The sequence below is a fragment of the Tupaia chinensis genome, unplaced genomic scaffold, assembly GCF_000334495.1.
Source record: "Tupaia chinensis unplaced genomic scaffold, TupChi_1.0 Scaffold000407_4, whole genome shotgun sequence".
Taxonomy (NCBI): domain Eukaryota; kingdom Metazoa; phylum Chordata; class Mammalia; order Scandentia; family Tupaiidae; genus Tupaia; species Tupaia belangeri.
In genome coordinates, this window is record NW_006159912.1 from 3,694,333 (window position 1) to 3,714,766 (window position 20,434).

A 20,434-nucleotide genomic window follows, 5' to 3' on the forward strand; every position below is an offset into this window, starting at 1 on the left:
ATGGGAGTGTGCTGTTTTAATCTTCCCCTTCATCCTTGTCTTAAAAAAGAACTTTTGACTTGAGAAACTGGGCTGAGCATTCCCACTACCCTTCTGTTCGGGCTTTTTATTCCTATGTGAAGTTGTCTAAAATTGTTATTTAATGGCTTTTGCTTCTTATAGAGAAATACATTGACTCTGCTTTTAAAAATCTTCTTCTGGAAAGTAAGAGAGGACATCTAAAATTCCAGGGCCATCTGTGTATCAAGACCCTTCTCTCATTGCTTTGATTTAACTCTTAGGGCAACCCTTAGCGGTAGATACTATATCCCCTTTTCATAGAAGTTACTTCATTATTATCCCCAGAGTCATACTGCTGTATGTATCAGAGCAAGGATTTAAACCTACCTGCTTAATCCCAGATTTTGCTCTTTTTATTATACCACATTGCTTCCAGGTTCTATAGGAAAGACTAAGAATGAAAGACCTAGGGATGAAGCGTGTAAGAGGAGAGGCATAAAGCACTGGTGTTAAATACAAACTTGCAGTATACTTTCAGCAGCCTTTAAATGGTGATTGCTGTTTAATGGATTGCTGTTGCTGTGTTTAACCTTTGTAATTTGACGTGGTTATATCCAATAGGTACAAGATAACAGATATTATCGGGAAAGAAGAGGGACTCGGAACAGAGAACCTTCGAGCTTCTGGAATGATTGCTGGAGAATCCTCATTGGCTTATGATGAAATCATTACCATCAGCCTGGTAAACCTTTCCAGAATATGAAATTTTTAGAGAGCTGACCATGAGGCTATGTTTACTTTTTGCCCCCATCACTGCTAGTCAGTCCCAAATGAGAGCATTACTTAAAAATTACATATTTATAATCTTATTTTAATTATGCATGATAATGGGAAGATAGGATAATGTAAATAACTTAATTTCCTAAATAAAACCAACACCTCATTTTGGGCCTCTAAATAGTCTACCAGACTTTTTTTCTTTCTTTTTTTTTTTTTTTTTTTTAAGGTTTTTGCCATATTGTTCTTGTACTCGCTGAAGAGAGACAGAGAGCAATAGAGAAAGGGAAAGTGAGAAATCATCCCCCAGGAGGTATAGCCATGCTGCAATTTCTTCTTTTCCATTCTCTTGGAATTGTGGGCATGTCCACATATGACATGGCATGGTCTTCATGAACACCAGGGCTAAAACCACAGTCAGCCATGTGGAGTCCAGCTCCTTAAATACCATATAATTTGCTGGCCCTGATAGTCTGCCAGACTTTTTATTTTTTTTTATTTTTTTAAGGTTTTTGCCACAGGGCATGTGAGCCCACCAGAGAGCGACAGAGAAAAAGGGAAAGTGAAAAAACCTGCGCTCCAGAGGGATGGCCATACCACAATCCCTTCTCTGTTCTCTTCTCGGAACTTTGGGCATGCGTGCGCATGTTCCTGGCATGATTTTCAAGTCTCTGGGTCTCAGACTTGGTCTGTAATCAACTATATAGGAGGCCGTCACCTTAACCACTACACCACCTGCTGGTCCAGTCTATTAAAGTTTTAATAGCTTGAATTTCTTCTTATCTTGTTTACTTCTAGTGGGTATAAACCATCTGTTAAATGGACAAAAATATAGGAGAAGTAAAGGGCCTATACTCACTTTAGTGTCTAATACTCAAATCATTGAATGAATTTTTTCTCTTCTTTTCCTTGACCAGGATTTTTTTTTTATCTTGTTGATATTGGTATTGTTATTAATCAGAATTCATAAAAAGCAATAATTGTTTCTGTTAGCTTGGATTTATATCTCTATGCATTAGTTCTTATAGAATAAGTGACTTGTTGAATTTATTCTCTTTTAAGGTGACGTGCCGGGCCATTGGGATTGGGGCTTACTTGGTCCGGCTGGGACAGAGAACCATCCAGGTTGAGAATTCTCACATAATTCTGACAGGTGCTGGGGCCCTCAACAAAGTAAGTTTTTAGGGTTTGGGAGAAGTATGTGAAGTTCTTTGAAGATTATTATGAATTCCTTCTTTTTTTTCTTTTTTTAAGACTGCGTTTTGCGACACCACGATCCTTCTGCCTCTGCCTCTGCCTCCTGAGTAGCTGGGACTATAGGCACATATCATTGCACGTAGCTTTTCAGGGTGGGTTGAGAATCAACCCTGGGCCTCCTGTGTACCCTCAGACCGCCAAGCAGTAGCATTCAGCATGTGCTGATGCAGCTGGGCCAAGATTATTGTGAATCCTTAATTCAAGATCCTGACTGAAGGGAAGCCATTCGATCTGTGCCTTCCTTAGTCTGTCTTTCCCCCATCTCTCTTGATTTCCATTGCCCACTGACTCGCTTGCCTTTTCACTCATTGATCTGTGCCTTCCTTATTCTGTCTTTCCCCCCGTCTCTCTTGATTTCCCTTGCCCACTGACTCGCTTGCCTTTTCACTCATTTCATTCCGCAGACAATTTGAGTACCTACTACATGCCAGCTACTGTTTCAAGCCTTGAGATTATGTTAGTGAACAAACCACTTAAAATCCCTGCTCCATAGCACTTACACTCTAATGTCTTTCAAGAAAGACTGAGGTTAATCGAATGCTTCCATTCTGCCCTTTTTTCTTTCATTTTTCTCATCTATAAGCAAGAAATGTAAGAATATCTGTTCTCACACATAGAGCTGTCTCTAATCCAGTTGTATTCCCAGTTTGGATCCACACCATGGATGAGGCACAGGCTGCTGTTGAGTACATGAAGTTGTAACGTATTTGTGATACACCTATAAAAAGGGACACTTATGGTGGTTTCTTGTACATAGTGAAAGTCCTTGATAAATATTGAGTATGAAGATGGGTAGACCGGTGTGTGGGTGGATTGCTTGTAAAGAACCTGATGTAGAAATGTATCTTTCCTTCCAAAGAAGGGTTTGTATATCTTTATTTCTAGTTCATAGGCCCTTTTCCATGGGATGAAAAATGGATGGTGAGGTTACCGCCAGTAAGCGTGAAAATTTAGGCCAGCAGGTGGCATGGTAGTTCAGGTGCTGGATCCCACATGGCTGACTGTGATTTGAATCTGGGGCCTGGTGGCTACATAAATAGGTCAGGCATGTGTGTATGCATGCCTAAAATCCCAAGAGAAGAACAGAGGAAAATGATTGTGGTGTAGCCATCCTCCCTGGGGGATGATTTCTCACTTCTCTCTCTCTCTATGTCTCTTTCTAAGCTTATGTGCCCTGTGGCAAAAATCTAAAAGAAAAAAGTGAAAATTATCGAAGAGTACCAGGATATACCGAAGACAATGCAATTCTGACTTCGCATCTTTGCAGGCATAGGAATGTTATTTTCTCTCCAGAGGCAGAGATGTGTAATGGAATAGTCTGGTGCTGGCTCCCTGGTGCTCACAGTCTTCTTATCTTTTAAAGGGTATAATAGTTTACACCTTTAAATAACACTGTGGACATTAAATGAGAAGACATGAGTTAAAATATGTCATACTTGGTGCACAGCATTAACCCGTATTGAAATTTTGGTTTGCCTTTCCCTCCTTACATGGTTTGGTGATGGAGCTTGTGGAGTGATAACACAGATAGTAAGTTGAATTGGATATTGTGTTTACTAGACTTGTAGTAATATTTTGCCAAACTTTGACTTTCTAGTGGAAGGATTATTTTCATTTCCACTGTTTTCATTTAGTACAGTTTTGTACTTCCATTGGTCCTATTAGCTTTTGGGGATGTCAGAAATGAGAGTAATCATTTGATGTGATTAGCTTTCTCTGTACATTCTTAAGAATGTTGTCTCCCTCTCTGAGTTTGCTTTTCTCTCCAAGGAAAGGCAGGATAGTGCTAATAATGGCAAACTTGACTGTCCTCTTCCCTTTTTTGTAGAGAAGCCTAAAAATGAAAATTGTGGGCCCACTCCATGACTTGGTGGTTAAGGAACTGGACCAGCTTGAAAGACATGTCAGATGTGTGGGTGTGTGTGCCCAAAATCCCGAAAGGAGGCAGGACAGAGATGGAGGAGAAGAGATTGCGACCTGACCATTCTTCATAGGGTAGGGGTGCTTTCTACTCTGTCTCTCTTTCTCTGTCTCTGTCTCTTTCTGGCAAGTGCTTGGGCCCTCTAGAACAAAAAGAGAAAAAAAACATATGTGAACCACCCCTGCTGAAAATGATTACTGTGGTGGGAGAAACTATTGAGAATCTTGGGACCAGCAGTTAGCATAATGGCTATGTCGCTGGACTCCCATGTAGTCGACCGCGGGTCCCGTCCCAGACCCGGTGGCTTAAAACTCCCGCTGGGCACGTGTGCGTGAGTGCGTGCCCAAGATCCCGAGAGGAGAATGGAGGAGAAGGCATTGCGGCGTGGCCATTCCCCCTGGGGGGTGATTTCTCGCTTTCTGTCTCTCTGTCTCTTTCTGGCAAGTGCATGGGCCCTCTAGAACAAAAAGAGAAAAAAAACATATGTGAACCACCCCTGCTGAAAATGATTACTGTGGTGGGAGAAACTATTGAGAATCTTAATTTTTTCTCCTCATGCCTGGTGAGAGTATTAATATATTTTAAGTTGTTCTTTTAGATGCCTTCTTAGGGTAAGATATTGATAAGCACTGAAGAAACTTTTAGGTACCATTACCTATAAGGGTAGAATTTTTTAATAAAATATTTTATTTTACTTTACTTATGTACTTACTTATTTTTAAATTTGACCAGAGAAGGACAGAGTGAGAGAGAGAGAAAGAAAGTGAGAAAGCAAGCCACCAGGTCCTGGACTTGAACCATGGTTGTAATATTCACCCTTAACCACCATGCCACCTGCCGGCCCCAAGGGTAGATTTTTTTTTTTTTTTGAGAGGTTTTGGCTATAGGGCGCATGTGCTTGCCAGACAAACAGAGAGACAGAAAGTGAGAAATCACCCCCCAGGGGGGATGGCCACGCTGCAATCCCTTCTCCATTCTCCTCTCGGGATCTTGGGCACGCACGCACATGCACCTGGCATGAGTTTTAAACCTCCAGGTCCAGGACTCAAACCGCAGTCGACTACTAGGGAGTCCAGCAACATAGCCATTATGCTAACTTCTGGTCCCAAGTGTAGAATTTTTAAACGATACCTAATTTCCATAGTGTTTCCATATCTGAACAGAGTTAATTTCTGAAATGTAGCTTTTGACACTGATTTCTTTTTTCCCCTCTAGATACTATGTTCTACACAATGAATATTACAAAATGCAAAGGTGGTTGTTGTTTTTTTCCCCAGAAAACTTCCTATTTGAATTTTATTTGTGCCATACAGAAAGCATTAGTGACTTTTTCTTAAAATCTGGTTGAATTGTTCTGATCAAATTCATTATTCTCAGCTTCTTTCCTAGCCTATAGGGCTGCTTGTTAAAGGAAAAGCCTAGTTGCAGGGGAAAAGATTATAACTTACCAAACAATGCCCATTTCCTAAAGGACATGATCATTTTTAGCTGAAGGGACTGATGAGTTATAGAGGTTGCCTAACCTTGCTCTGCCTGCTTCACTATCCTCATGTCAGCACCTTTTAAGTATAGAGTCATGTTGCTAGAAGACACCAGAGTTCGTGCAAATTCGTTAAGCATGTCCTACCACCCCCGTGGCTTATCAGGGATGAAGAGGGAAACTATACAGGAGCTTCCATGCTCAAATTGCTTCCTCTCACTCACCGCTTGTGTGTGTTCTTTGTGTGTTCTGGTTTCTTTCTCTGTCTCTGTTGCCTTTCTTTCTATAGGTATCTCTCTGTTTCGAGTATTCTGGGTGTGTGAAATCACTCTGTGTGCATGTCTCTTCTTGTGTGAATGCTGGTCTCTCTGTCTCTTTGTGTCTATGTTTTGCTTATAGATCCCTCACTCTCTGAGGTGTGCCTCCTTGAGTGTTGATGTGTGAGAAAGTCTTTGTGTGTTTGAAACACTGTAGAGCCTCCTTCCTTCAGTCTTGACTATTTTGCCCATAGAATCTGTGTACCTGTGTAAAGTGGAAACATAGGCAGCATACGCAAGCTTACATATAGTCTTAGACTATAAACATTTGACCTCCCCCCCGCCTTTTTGAGCCTTCATCCTTTATGTTAAACATTGGGGTGAAGAATAAGAAGGGGGGTGTGCAGAGGTTGTAGGTAAAAAAAATCTTGTGTGTGCAAGTGCCGATCCCGTTGACCCCTTTGAAAATTGAAATAATGATAATGCGCGTCTCCTGACTGCATCAAAGTATCAGCACATCAAAAGCCAGGAGGCATGAAATGCAAATGATAAAGTGAAAGCAGATGGATTGTGCATGATCGCCTGATGCCCAATGAATTTTAAAAGGTGCCGGTTTGCAAGGGGGGGTCGGGGTGGGGAGCTGGGGGGACTGAAATAAACACGTTATCCCTGCAATTTTTTTTTTGTTCTTGACGCTCACTCCTGACAATATTTTTTCACACTTGAGTGAACATCCACTCCATCTCTCTCTCTCTCCCTCTCTCTCTTTCTCTCTCCTCTCCAATCTCCCCCTCCCCACCTCTTACACGTCTCAGGTCATGTCGCTGCAGCTCCGGTGGAAATAATAAGATATAAACCACGAGGTTGTTATTTGCATAGAAATAGCATGGAGCCCCAGGCAGCAGGGAGAAGGACACAGGGATCATTTGTCTAAAATTTTAATGAAAACTTTTGCTGAGGCAGAGATTTTTTTAAAAAAAACTTTCTTTCTTCCTCCTTTTTCCCTACCCTTCTACCTCCTCCCCCTCAACCCCATCACTGATTTGACTTAACATGGTTCAATTCGAAGAGAAAGGGTTGACACTCACATATCATATTTCTATAATGCTGCAGCATGTAAATTATTTCTTCCTTTAATAGATATGAAGCTAAAGAGACACATCCCAAACCTACGTTGCATATGTGCATCAAGCTTTTATCTCGGTGTACGCTTGGTGTTGCCCATTGTTAGCTGACCTGTTTCAAATTAATTTGTACCTTCCTACCGTTTGAGCTTCCAAACACTCATTTTCCTTTTTTTTTTTTTTTTTTTTTTTTAGTTTTGCTGTAGGGTGCATAAACTCTCTGGAGAAAGACAGAGAGAGGGAAAGTGAGAAGTCACCCCCCTCCACCTTCCCCCAGAGGGGATAGCCACACCCCGTCCCTTCTTCTCCATGCTCGTGGGATTTGGGGCATGCACACACATGCACTCTCTGTGATTTTCAAGCTGCCAGGTCTGGGACTTGAACCATGGAGTCAGCCATGTGGGATCAAGCTGCCTTCACCTCCACATCACCTGCTGGCCCAAGACTCATTTTTAAAAGGATTTCTTTTTCTAGCCAACGATAGTAACCAGCATATAAAATATAAATATTCCAGCGGTTTCCTGTATTTTCACTTTCAGTGGTTTTACCGTACATTAAACATTTTTATCATAGGCACCATTCTTTGCCACTGTATCGTTTTTTTTTTTTTCTTAAGTCGATTAATTTATTTCTGTGAGTGAGAGAAACAGAGAAACAACACTCCCAACAGGAACCTGATACCGATTAACCCCTATTCCTGTCCACATTTGATCATGGGCAAGTGTGTGCTGGGCATACTCAGTGAGGTTCTGGATGCTAACGGGAACTTTCCTATGTGAGTCACCCTCACAGAACATCACATTTTAGAACTGTGCCGCTATCTGGACCTAGTCTTTTATTCCAAGACCCAAAAGTGTTTCTGTATTTGTAATCTTATCCCTTTCTCTTGTGGTCTTTGTATATTTTCTTTCCACATGATCTTGCTTTGTTGCCTATAGATATTTGTAAAATATTAAAAGTATTACCAAGTCAAAGGGAGATAGAGTATTTGGATCTTTTTGAGTGTTGCAGAAGCACATTTGAACTGAAGACAATGCCTGGTGTTTAGAGGCAACCCAAATGGTGTTATTTGAAAATGAAAATCAGGACCATCTGTCTGGTTCCTTGCTGTCTTCTGGGGTGAGGTATTGATGTTGGGGCCATTTTACAGATCAGAAGAACCTATCTGTAACCCTAACCCTAAAACAGTAATAGAGAAAGTAACTTGGTTCCATTGACAGAGTCTAGGTTAGGGCCAGGATATGAACTTCCATGTTCTTTTTTTTTTTTTGGAGAGGCTTTTGCTATAGGGCATGTGCTCACCAAAAAGACAGAGAGAGACAGAAAGCGAGAAATCGCTCCCCAGGGGGGATGCCCCACCGCAATCTCTTCTCCTCCAGTCTCCTCTCGGGATCTTGGGCATGCATGCACATGCACCTGGCATGAGTTTAAGCCACCTGGTCTGGGACTTGAACGGCAGTCAGCTACATAACGGGAGTCCAGCGACATAGCCATTACGCTAACTGCTGGTCCCTGAACTTCCATGTTCTAAGTTTTATTGAAGAAGGTCTCAGACCTTTGTGCTCAGTGTTCACAGGCCTAAGAGGTGAAAGTGTTCTGGTCATTTTCCTTTTTATCCAAAAGTTATAAGAGTGATGACATAAATAAGCTTTTTTTTTTTTTTTTTTGGAGAGATTTTCACTGTAGGGCGCGTGCGCTCGCCAGACAGAGAGAGACATAGAGACAGAAAGCGAGAAATCACCCCCCAGGGGGGATGGTCACGCCGCAATCCCTTCTCCTCCATTCTCCTCTCGGGATCTTGGGCACGCATGCACACGCGCCCGGCGTGAGTTTTAAGCCACCGGGTCCGGGACACGAACCGCGGTGGACTACGTGGGAGTCCAGTGACATAGCCATTACGCTAACTGCTGGTTCCCACATAAATAAGCTTTTAAGGGCTTGCTGTCACTCAAGGTAGTAGATCATAGGTTCCTAAGTCCAGGAACTGTATGCTGTGGGTGGCAGATGGCACAAAATGCCTCAGATGAAGTGAAGGTAGACCTGATGGATGTGGCAAACTATTCTGCTTGTGGGATACTGGCCTGGGAAAGGCAGAAACCTATGTACCTGAAGATCAGTAAGATAGACCTTTAAGTATCTGAGTTGATTTGTAGAATATAAATTCCTAAGTCAAGATGCTTCTTAGAGCATAGCCTGGTAACACAACCAGCAGCAAAGTGAACTTTAGTGCTAGAAGCCATTGTGGGTTCAGATCCCTGGGTCAACTTGCTGTGTGTGTGTGCGTACACATGCCAAGATCTTGAGGCCGGAGAGCAGAAAAAGGGGATCTTGGCATGATGAGACTCTGTTCAGAGTACTTCTCTCTCATGCAAGTGTGTACTATTATGAATAAAATAAATAAACTTTTAAAATTTTTCTTTTTCTTTTTTTTTTTTTTTTGCCATGGGGTTTGTGCTCTTGCCAGAAAGAGACAGTAAGAGGGAAACCAAGAAATCATTCCCCCAGGGGTGACTGCCACTCCGCAATCCCTTTTTCTTTATTCTCCTCTTGGGATTTTGGTCATGCAAGCACACATGCCTGGCATGATGTTCAAATCATCAGGTCCAGGATTCAAACTGTAGTCAGCCACGTGGGAGGCCAACACCTTAACCACCACACCACCTGCTAGCCCCAAATAAACATTTTAAACACTTGCTATTTGGAAATTTGCAGTAATGTTCATATTTACTGTCCTGCCCCCTCCATGTCTCCTCTGGGTTTCTATTTCGTGTGTCTATGTAGTATCAGATGGCAGATAGCCTAGAAGGGCCTAGTATTGTAATGGGATACTGATGTACCCTCTTGCTGTTAGCTCCCAGTTCATTCTTTCAGACTCGATGAGAGCCCACTCTCTACATAGAAACCAGATTTGCTGTTTATGGTTGTCCTCAGGACATGTGGAGGTAAGGCCTCTGGGCCAATGTGTGAGTAATAGATTCACTCAGATGCCAATGTTTGACTTCTTTGTAAAACTTTGTAAAGCTTTTACTTCTCTCTCTCTTTCTCCTTTTTTACAATAGGGCCTCATTCTGTCATGATCCTCTGTCTCAGCCTCCCAAGTAGCGGGGATTACAAGTGCACCACTACACACAGCTCTTTCAAGTAGGGTCTCACTGTGTTACCTAGACCTGTCTCAAGCTTGTGACCCTTCTGTCTCAGCCTCTGGATGGCCCAGCGTTCATGGTGGACTGGGCATCAAGCCCATGCCTCCCACGTGGCCTCAGCCTACAGAGCAGACCAAGCCCTCTTTATCTTTTAGAAAGATTTAAAAAAAAAAAACATATTTTCATCTACCTTAGTGAAATCAAGCCCCTATTTCCAATGAACCTGCCAGGAAAAAATAAATCATATGATGGGTGGGGCTCGGGCTGTTGTCCCATAGGGGGCTGATGCCATTCAACTTGGTACAAGTAGATCACATCCTTCTCTGAGTCTCAGTGTCAATAAACATATTTTTATGGTAGCTATGCAGTATAAAATGTGAAGTTGTCAAGCAGATTCTATTGGGCACAGTACCAGAGTTCCTCCGCTGAGTGAAACTTGTCTGTTGCACAAGGGTCTGTACTGTGCAGTCTCTGTGCTCACCTGTAACTCTGTGACACATTTGACAGAGTCATGGAAGCTCAGGAAGTGAGGAGAGGGGATTTGGTTCTCACTGTGGATTGGGCAGCACTGTAACTTTCACATAACTTAGGTTAAGAGCATAGATCTAGAGCCAGGCTGCCTGGGTTTAATAGTCTCTACCACTACAAATTGTGTGACTTTGGACAGTTTACTAAGCATCTCCAGGCTGCTATTTTATTAACTGTAAAATGGAGGGTAATAATAGAACCTACCTACCAGGGTTTTGTTGTGAAGATGAAACGGATTAGTGTGTGAAGCACTTAGACGCTGTTGTAGTCTTCCCTGAGTTATATATTTAGGGTTCTTTCTCTTTGCAGTTCATCATCCAGGCCCTGGAAAAGAAACACAAACATAAAATTCTTTGTACTTTCTGATTCTTTGAAGGCAAACATTTCTTTAAGAACATGTTAGATGGCAGTTCTTGCAGTGGCAGTACATTCGTGTATTGACTTTCCCAATAGATGTTATCTAAAGACAATCGACACACTTTGGAAAGCCATTAATGTGAGAGGCACCATGTTCGGTCATGATAGGGTAGTATATGTGTCAGTCATCTGTCTACAGTAGTCCCCAAGGACTTGTTGATACAATAGCCCATAATCACTCTAAGGATCAGTTCAGCAATTTGCATTTTTAAAAGTCCCTAACTACCTATTTTCACAATAGACGGTCCCTGTACTCCAGATGGGATCGCTCTCCTTTTTAAAGAGGGCATTTTAGCTTCCTGTCTGAGTAAGCCTTGCTTTAGCAGTATGAATGAGTTCTCCGAAAGGATTGCAATGGGCAGATCTCTTAGTTTTCAAACCCACTCTCCCACCCACATACTCATACAGAATATAGATAAATGTGACCCCATTTGGGGAGGTTCTGTTTGTATTTTGTTCAACTTTCTTCTGGTTTGGTATAAAATTGTAGCAGAGGGACCAACAGTTGGCGTAATGGCTATGTCGCTGGACTCCCATGTAGCCGACTGTGGTTCAAGTCCCGGACCTGGTGGCTTAAACTCACGCCAGGTGCGTGTGTGTTTGTGCCCAAGATCCTGGGAGGAGAATAGAGGAGAAGGGATTGCGGCATGGCCATCGCCCCTGGGGGGTGATTTCTCACTTTCTGTCTCTCTCTGTCTTTCTGGCGAGCGCACACGCCCTATATCAAAAACCTCCCCAAAAATAAAAAAAAAAAAAAAAAAAAAAAAACTGGAGCAGATATGTTTAGCTCATGAATACACCAGCAGCCTGATCCTGAGTACTCTGATTTGGAGATCTTGCATGCTGGGTTGTGATTCAGAGCTCCATGACAAAAGTTCTGACTCTAAAGGAGTCTAACGTGTATACAGTGGTGTTGAGAACCCACAAGTACCAGCTCATTTAAAGCAAAGATTCTGAGTCCCTGCTTGGGGCATTGAATACATACTCAGAAAATGTCACGTTTGACAACTATTACAAATACGTTCAACAATTTCAGAGTTACAGAAAATTTAGGTTAAGAACCAAAATAGTAAGAACAAAAACAAAACACTTTTGATCATTGTCCTCCCAGCCATTTTCTAGGTAAGCAACTTCGGTCTAATTTTAACTTTGGGTCTGTTTCCTCTTTGTAAAACAGGAGGCATAATACATTTCTCACCTTAAAATGGAAGACTAGAGGATCCCTTAATCTTAAATTCTCTTTAATTTCTAGTGTCCTGTGATGCTGTGAAGATGTATATCGATCTGTAGCTAGGAACCATGTTACTGTGCAGTCTCCATGCTCATCCATAACTTGGCTGGGTCAGGGAGAAGATAGATTGGGGGAGGGGAACCAAAAGCCATTATTACTCTTCAGGGTATTATATATATTAATGAGATTACATAATAGTGTAATCTTAAGTATATGTAACACATATACTTAATGATTAACTCATCATATTTTACATATTTGTGAAATGAATGGAATGGAATGGAAGCTGCAGAGCATAATGATTTAAAATTTCTATATTTTGGAGCCGGCAGGTGGCATGGTAGTTAAGATACTGGATCCTACATGGCCAACTCTGTGGTTCAAATGCTAGACCTGGCAGCTTAAAAATCACATTGGTGCATGTACATGCATGCCCAAATTTCTGAGAAGAGAATGAAGTAGAAGAGATTGCAGCCTGGCCATCCCCCCAGGGAGGGATTTCTCACTTTCTGTCTCTCTCTCTCTCTCTCTTTCAGGTAAGCGTACATGCCCAATGCTCTATGTCATTCACAATTATAACCTAAAATTATAAATGTTGACATTTTTGTAGGTGGATCTTCAAAAATCCAACTACTCAAACATTGGTTGAATTTCCTCTGACATTGCCAGATATTTACTTAGTTATGCTTAAAAGGGACCGGCAGGTGGCATGCTGGTTGATTAAGGCACTGGATTCCCACACGGTTGACTGTGGTTCACATCCCAGACCTGGCAGCTTGAAAATCATGCTGAACACATATGCATATATGCCCAAAATCCCAAGAGGGGAATGAAGGAAAAGAGATTATGGCATGCACACCCCCCCTGGGGGCGAGTTCTCACTTTCCCTCTCTCTCTCACTCTCTGGTGAGCGCACATGCCCTATGTCAAAAATCTTAAAAAAAAATAATCGTGCTTTAAAAATTCAACTGAAGAGGAACTCAATACTTTTTTTTTTTCCTTAAAGCTATACTGCTCTTAAAAATAGTGTTTGAAATGCCCACTTTTGTGGTGTGACTATGGGATATTGAATGGAACCAAAATCTTTTCTTGTGTACTTTTGCCTTCAGAGTGGCCTTGTTTCAACAACAAATATAGTAAAGATGAAAATACCATCCCAAGATAGAAAAGAAACTGGTTCATAAATAACATTTTACCAGTTCAAAATATGAAATAAGTAGTAATTACAAGAGAAATAGCTAGAACCTATTGACGTACTCTATGGAGCCTTAGAGGTCTCCCTCATAGTGCAAGACTTTGGAGCCTGATTATCTCTTACTTTCTTATCAGCTGTCCTGTTGAAAGTCAGGATCTTGACACATGGCTGGAGGACGGATCCTTTTGAGTGCTGTATTTTTAGGTTACTAGCTAAAACACATTGGGTCTAAGATTTGGTGGAGTAAAGGTAAAGGTGATGTAGACTGAGGTACTCAAAATCCTGAAAGCACACAAAAGCCAAACTGCTAGAATTTATTATCCTCTCACCTCAGTGAACAGCCTCTAACTCACTTCATCCTTGTGGATCTTTCTTTTATCTTTCCCTCTCTCTAGAGTATCTCTTTCAACTTGTAGGATTCTGATGTGTCCTGAGTATTAGAATGAAGAATGCCTGTACTTCTGTTCTGGGCGCATAGGATCTCTGTATGTTCTGCCTGGAATGAAACATAGCCCCTGAACTCAAGATAAGTGCCCACTTAGGTCTGTGAGCAAGGTCCCTTAGGTGGAACAGTTTCGTCAGCTTCATTTTCCACTCAGCTGTACACTATTGTTGGATTTTCTTCACCCTTCTCCCTTTCTGCACAAGTTCATAGCTGTTTTTGCACATCAGTGTTCACTTGAAGCTTCACTACTCTGTCAGCCCCTCTTCTCCCTTCAGCCTTTCTTCTCCTGCTACCCTAGTCTGAAACCTGAGTAAATTAGCTTCTCACCCCTGCCCCCCAGTATAAAAAATCCCATACTCCTCCAACAGTGTCTTTCTTGGATTTGCAGTCAGCAGCCATCTCCAATAACCATCAGGCTGTCAGCTTTGCAGCTCCCCACTACCTCCCACCTCCCCCATCACTCACCAGAGGAAAAAGAGAGCCAGAGCAAGAGCTTGAAATATATCATGCAATAGTGTATCATGAATTTGTTGTGAATCACAGCGGTGAAGCAGGTTTATTTATTTCTGAGACCTTAAATCAATACAAAGTAGGTCTCTTAGTTCTGAAGCTGGGATGGAGTGTGAAAAAATGAGCCCATTGTACTCTTAAAACTTTGGGGAAAGGAGATGACAGCTATATAATTCCATTTACCAGGCACTAGGGGCTTTAATGTGAAGGTGACAGGGAGCTCTTTGTGCATTTAGAGCACCATATCTTCTAAATAAAAGATCTGTAGACTTGATAGTGGAGCATAGCTCCAAGTTTAATAATCTCCAAGCATTAGACCGAGCCAATATGTTCCCAAGTCAGAGAGGTCCCCCCCAAACACTCATAAATTAAAAGTGCAAGAACTGCACACGTTGGTAGATTAGAAATGCAAGGACTCTAGTCTTTTCTAGGAGGAAGACAGACCTGAGCTCTGGCTGTGCACAGACTGCTGTGTGAATATGATAAAGACGTGGGAAACGAGACTATTTAGAAACCTGACTCCTGACTGTTCATCATTCTAGGAAATGTCCCCTGTGCATGGATCCAAATCGAGCTATGTCCCTTCTCATTCAGAGTGGTCATCATCACACGGTCTAATCAGTTAATGTACACAGTCAGGAGTGCTGAATTATGAAAGGAGAAGCTTTAAAAGCTTTTTAGATTGAACTACAGATTACCATGCTTGGGCTTCAAGTTTTTCTGGTTGATTCGACTGGTTCCTAATTTTAATAATGTCTCACTGTCTAGGATTTAAGTCCTTTAAAACAGTACGCATATCTGAGAAATTGAGAAATCAAAGTTATTATGGAAAAGAACCTACTCAAGTTTAACCAATATTATAAGATGCAAATATGAGAAGTCAAGACCATTGGAACATATAATCAATTTTTGAGTATCATCATTTTCTATCTGACCCATTGATAAAATATGCCTTTTATGAAAAATAAAGCAGGTTTATGCAGTTCAGTAGAGCAATTCTAATGTTGTATGTCTTTATAATATATAGTGTTAGTATTTTAATTCTAGATAAAAAAAATTTTGAAAGGGAAAAAAAAAAAAAACAATTACCCAATATCTACACTGAGGAAAACCAAAAAGGTAGGAAGATTGAGCCACTCGTTTTGCTTAAGAAAGCCACTACACATTATAACACTAATACAAAGGACTTCTTTTGTTAGGAATTATTTTATTTAACACTTATTTATTTACCTATTTATTTAAATTTGACCAGAGAGGGACAGAATGAGAGAGAAAGAGGGAAAGTGAGAAAACAAGTCACTAGGTCTGGGACTCGAACCACAGTCGGTCATATGGGATTCCAGCACCCTTAGCCACCATGCCACATGTCAGCCCATGATGACTTTTGTGTATGGTAGTCAACATACTGAAAATATAAATCAAAGTGTCATTTATAAAGCATGAGCGATTGTGATAGTTCATCTGTGTTTACTGCATGCCTGTTAGGTATAAAGCTCTACTTGTGCTGTGAAGATACAAGTATGATTCCTGCTTTCGTGGAGCTTATACTTTAGGCGAAAAGTAATAGGCTTTTTGTGTGTTTTATGAGAAGAAAACGAAATTTCTGCCAACCTTTTGTAAATGAGAATACAGAAACCAAAAAGCTTCAGAGAAGAGTCAGTCCTCCCTAAGAAGTCAGGCCCCAGCAAACTCTAAACCTTAGTGCCCAGCTCTGTGGGTGAGGCAGTCAGTCTGAAGCCATCTGCTTTCAATACTGGCCTATCCAGGAAAACTAGCTAGAGGTGGCTTTTTAACAGGGATTTTTTTTTTCTTTATTTAAATTTCCATCTGTAGAAAACATATATCTGATAAAAGTTTGGTATTCAGAATATAGAATTCTCAGAACTCAATAATAAGGAAACAATCCAGTAATTAAAAACATGAGCAAGAAATTAGAATAGATACTTCACCTTATCCTTTATAAGGATAATAAATAAGCTTATGAAAAGATGCTTATTACCAGCCATTAGGAAAATAGAGATTAAAACCACAATTAGATACCATTAAAAAAATTATTTTTAATGTTTAACTGACAAACACCAAGTGTTAGTGAGGATGCAAGACAGCTGGAACTCTTGTACATTGTCACTAGGAATGCAAAATGCGACAGCTACTTTGAAAAAGGTGGGGCTTTATATATATATAAAATATATATATAAAATATATATAAATATATATTATATATAAATTTATATATAATGTATATGTGTGTGTATATATATATATACACACACATGTATATATGCTTATCATATAATCTAGCAATATCACCCCTGAGTATTTAACCCAATAAAAATGAAAATACATATCCACACAAAAACCCAAACACCAATGTCTATGGCAGCTTTATTTATAATCCACCCCCTAAAACTGAAAACAACATGTATGTCCACCCACAGGCAAACAGATAATGAGTTATGGTGTTTCCATAAAATAGAATACCACTCAGCAATAAAAAGGAACCACTGATGCCTGCACCAGCATGAATGAGTCTCAGATGCTTTATGCTACTGGAAAGAAGATGTCATCAGAAGACTCTGTTTATATCATGTTTTATAAAAGGCAAAACTATCAGGACAGAAAGCAGATCAGTGGTGGTTTGGGTTGAAAGGAGGAAACTGATTAGAAAGTTTAATGTTTTAGGGTGATGTTTTAGGGTGATGAAAATGTTCTGTGTCTTGATCACGGTGATGGTTATACACCTATGACTGTGTGTGTTTGTCAGTGTTCATTGACTTGTACACCTTAAAATGGACAATTTTGCTATATGTAAATTATGCCTCAATAAACCAGACTTTAACGTGTTATAAATTTTCATATTGGGAATTAGTTTATTGTCAGTACGCTCAAGTTCTAAGCAGTTGATGGATCCTGAGGCTGAGTGATTTCTTTTGGCAGTCACTCTCTCTGGAAGCCTCCACATTTTCTCATACATTTGACAAGCAAACTATCATGTGGCTCCTCGCTATCCCTTTCCATTAAAAATGAGTCTCTGCTCCTCACCCACTCCACCTTCAAATTCTTATCATCCTTCTGCCGTCTAATTCATTCCTCTGATCTCCAGTGAGCCTTACACCTCAGTAAACACAAGTCTTCCAGTGTATTTCTGGCCTGTATCTCAGTCTCGTTTTGGCTAAATATCTTTTAACACTGGTAGCACAATCCCTGTGCCCCAATTTGTCCTTCAACAAACTTGATCACTTCATAATTTGCTGCTTGCAGAGAGATTTTTAGTCTTGCAGTGGATGGTCTTGAATACATTTGTGGCTCAGGTCAGAGGCTTCTCTCTCCTCTGCCAGCAGTTTGCCACTGAGCCTCTTACCTTCCCCAACCCCAGGCTACCAGCTGCCAACCAACATTCCAGCTTGCCAGTGATCGTCATGGCCATAAAGGTGGGGAAAGAAATTACAAGCCCATGGCTGTGTATGAAGTTATATTTCGGGACTCAAATATTCTTGGACACATAGGTACTGGTCCTTTCTCCCTAGAGATTTAATTCCACTCACCCCTGGATGTATTCCTGGAGAAACATTTCCACAATAATATGTGCTGTACCACTTAAAATTGTTAATTGGAGATTGAATTACTTGTCAGCTTTTAAAAATGTAGTCCTCTCAGGTCAGGGAGGAGGATATTAGCAGCACAGAGTAGATGAGCTATTACGGTTTTTTCTTTCCCTTCCTTTTTTCTCTCCTCCTCCCTTTTCCTCTCTTTCTCACCCTTCCTCCTTTCTTTTGTCCCTGTTTTGGCCACTTTTTCCCTACTCCTACAATTTTCTTTCTCATATGTATCTATCTTTCTGCCTTAGCTAAACCTTTATCAATAACCTCACAATCCCAGAGTGAGGTTGATACCTAAAATCATGGATGAAGCCCAGTGATGACAATTGCTCAGTAAATTGATAAAACCTCTCCTCAAATCCTCCCGAGAACGGAAGTATCCTAATGAGGAGAAGGACTGCAGCAAGGACCCGACATGGGTAGCGTAATTCCCAAATGTGGCAGGAATTTTGTACCCCCGCATCTTTAAATAGAAGATGCTCTGAACCACCAAGGATTTTTTTTTGAAAGGGGGTGGGAGTCCAGACAAGGGGGAGAAACAGCAGTAGATTTTATATTTCACTCCATCATCAATATGCATCATTATTTTTCAGATCTTCAGCTCATGATTGCAAATATTTGCCTATAAATCTAAGGTCCCCCTACATAATGTGTGTTTCAGGATAAAAGCAATTTTTAAAAAATTGAGTTAAGTTGCATCTACGAAACTTGGAAATCTCAACGTCTGTGCTGACAAATACCCTGACAAGTAAATACTACACTCATTCAGCATTACACAGTGATTTCATTTGCACAAAACCTCACAATGCTCTGCCACTTCAGTCAAACGTCTGGAGCACTGGGGAGAGGAAGAACGTGTTTATCTTGATCTCCAAAAAGGGATTTAAGGGCGAGAGCAGGCGGTATATTAGACTGTTTTCATTGCCTGTCAGCTGTGGTAAACCTGAGCTGTCTGCAGTGTCTCTCGATAAGCAGCAACAGCAGCAGAGGCCTTAGCCTGTATGTATGACTGCATTCATTTGTGCTTCTTGGGTAGCTCAACATTCCTAAAGGCTAGGGAGTATCTTTGGTGGACCCTTTAACAATTGCGTCTCTGCTAATCACATTTTCATGTGCTGCCATAATTCTCAGGTCTGCCAGCTACAATGAATGAAGCGCTGTATGAGGCTTCCATTTATATGAGAGTGGGTGAAAATTCTCTCCCTTCTCAGAGTCTCTCCAGTTCCATCGGCATGGGCACAGCTTCAGCAGAGGACTCTGAGGTGGTGTGGTGCCTGTTCATAATATGTCATGGCACTGCTTCTCCACTTGGACCCAGAGGGCAACAAAGTGGGGCCTCAGGAGAGTCACCTCGGTTCGAGTGGTTCCCTTGCTTAAATGGTTATTGATGTTTGTCAGGCAGAGAAAGTTTGTATCATGCGGTAGAAAATGTGAGAGAGAAAATTTGGGAACCAGAACATAGCAAGCAACTTAACTGTAATAGAAATACATATGGGGACCAGCAGTTAGCACAATGGCTATGTTGCTGGACTCCCATGTAGTTGACTGTGGTTCAATTCCTGGACCCAGTGGCTTAAACTCATGCCAGGCACATGTGCGTGTGTGCTCAAGATCCTGAGAGGAGAATGGAGGAGAAGGGATTGCGGCGTGGCCATCCACCCTGGGGAGTGATCTCTCGCTTTCTGTCTCTCTGTCTCTCTCTGTCTTTCTGGTGAGCGCACGCACCCTATAGCAAAAAATAAAAATCCTCTTCAAAAAAAAATAGAAATACATATGTTGGGGCTTAAAAGACAGATGAATGCAACTCACCTACCTCATGCAGTAGGTAGGTTGACGAGGGTTGATCCCCATGTATTTCCCTGTAGAGGGTTGGCAGGGCACAGACTAAGGATAAAACTGGTCCTGTCTGTGGGTGCTTTTCATCTTCCTGATGCTGATTAGGATTTGTGTAACTGTTCCAGCAAGATCATTTCGGAGTTAGAATGGATTTTGTCCTAGCCCAGATTCTGTTTCCTTGGTTGGAGCTTTTGTTGTGAAGTATTCTAAAATCATTAAAACCACTTGAGTCAGCAACGACCCCTATAAATCAGGAACTATTGTGTGCGCCCTCCTTCTGCTGGTGCATACTTCAAACATACGGTCACTGAAGATGAACTGGAGGGCACTGCTTTCTCTTCACCGACTGTTAAGTAGCTATGATTGTTAGCATTTGTTTCTGGTTAGTGAAGCAGGTTTCATTTCCATGTGTCTTTCCCCACCCCGCCCCCATCTCCTAAGATGAGGGGTGATCCGAGAGATCTATTTGGATACTCTTAGTCTAGCCTATTATTTTTCTTTTTAATTTCAAGATCAAATGAATCTTCTCACATCACAATTATGTTTCTAGCCCAGATAGAATGTTCTTGGTTGCGTTAAATCCTGATTAGGTTTCTTCTGAACCCAGGTTAGAAGAAATGTAGAAATACTGCTGTCTTCTCAGAACAATGCCAAAGCATCAGAACCCCGAATTTGAGCTTGTAGAGGGAAGACATGCTAAGTCATGGAACTCCC

General features: G+C 41.3%; 1 protein-coding gene across 1 annotated transcript in view; it reads left to right on the top strand.

Annotated features, from left to right (window-relative positions):
* The window catches only part of ACACA (acetyl-CoA carboxylase alpha), a 335,657-nt gene that overhangs the window by 260,237 nt on the left and 54,986 nt on the right, over positions 1-20,434 (top strand). The window contains exons 44-45 of the mRNA XM_006154441.3: positions 622-742; positions 1,840-1,950. Coding sequence (XP_006154503.1) covers positions 622-742; positions 1,840-1,950 — 232 coding nt within the window. The remainder of the gene's footprint in view (positions 1-621; positions 743-1,839; positions 1,951-20,434) is intronic.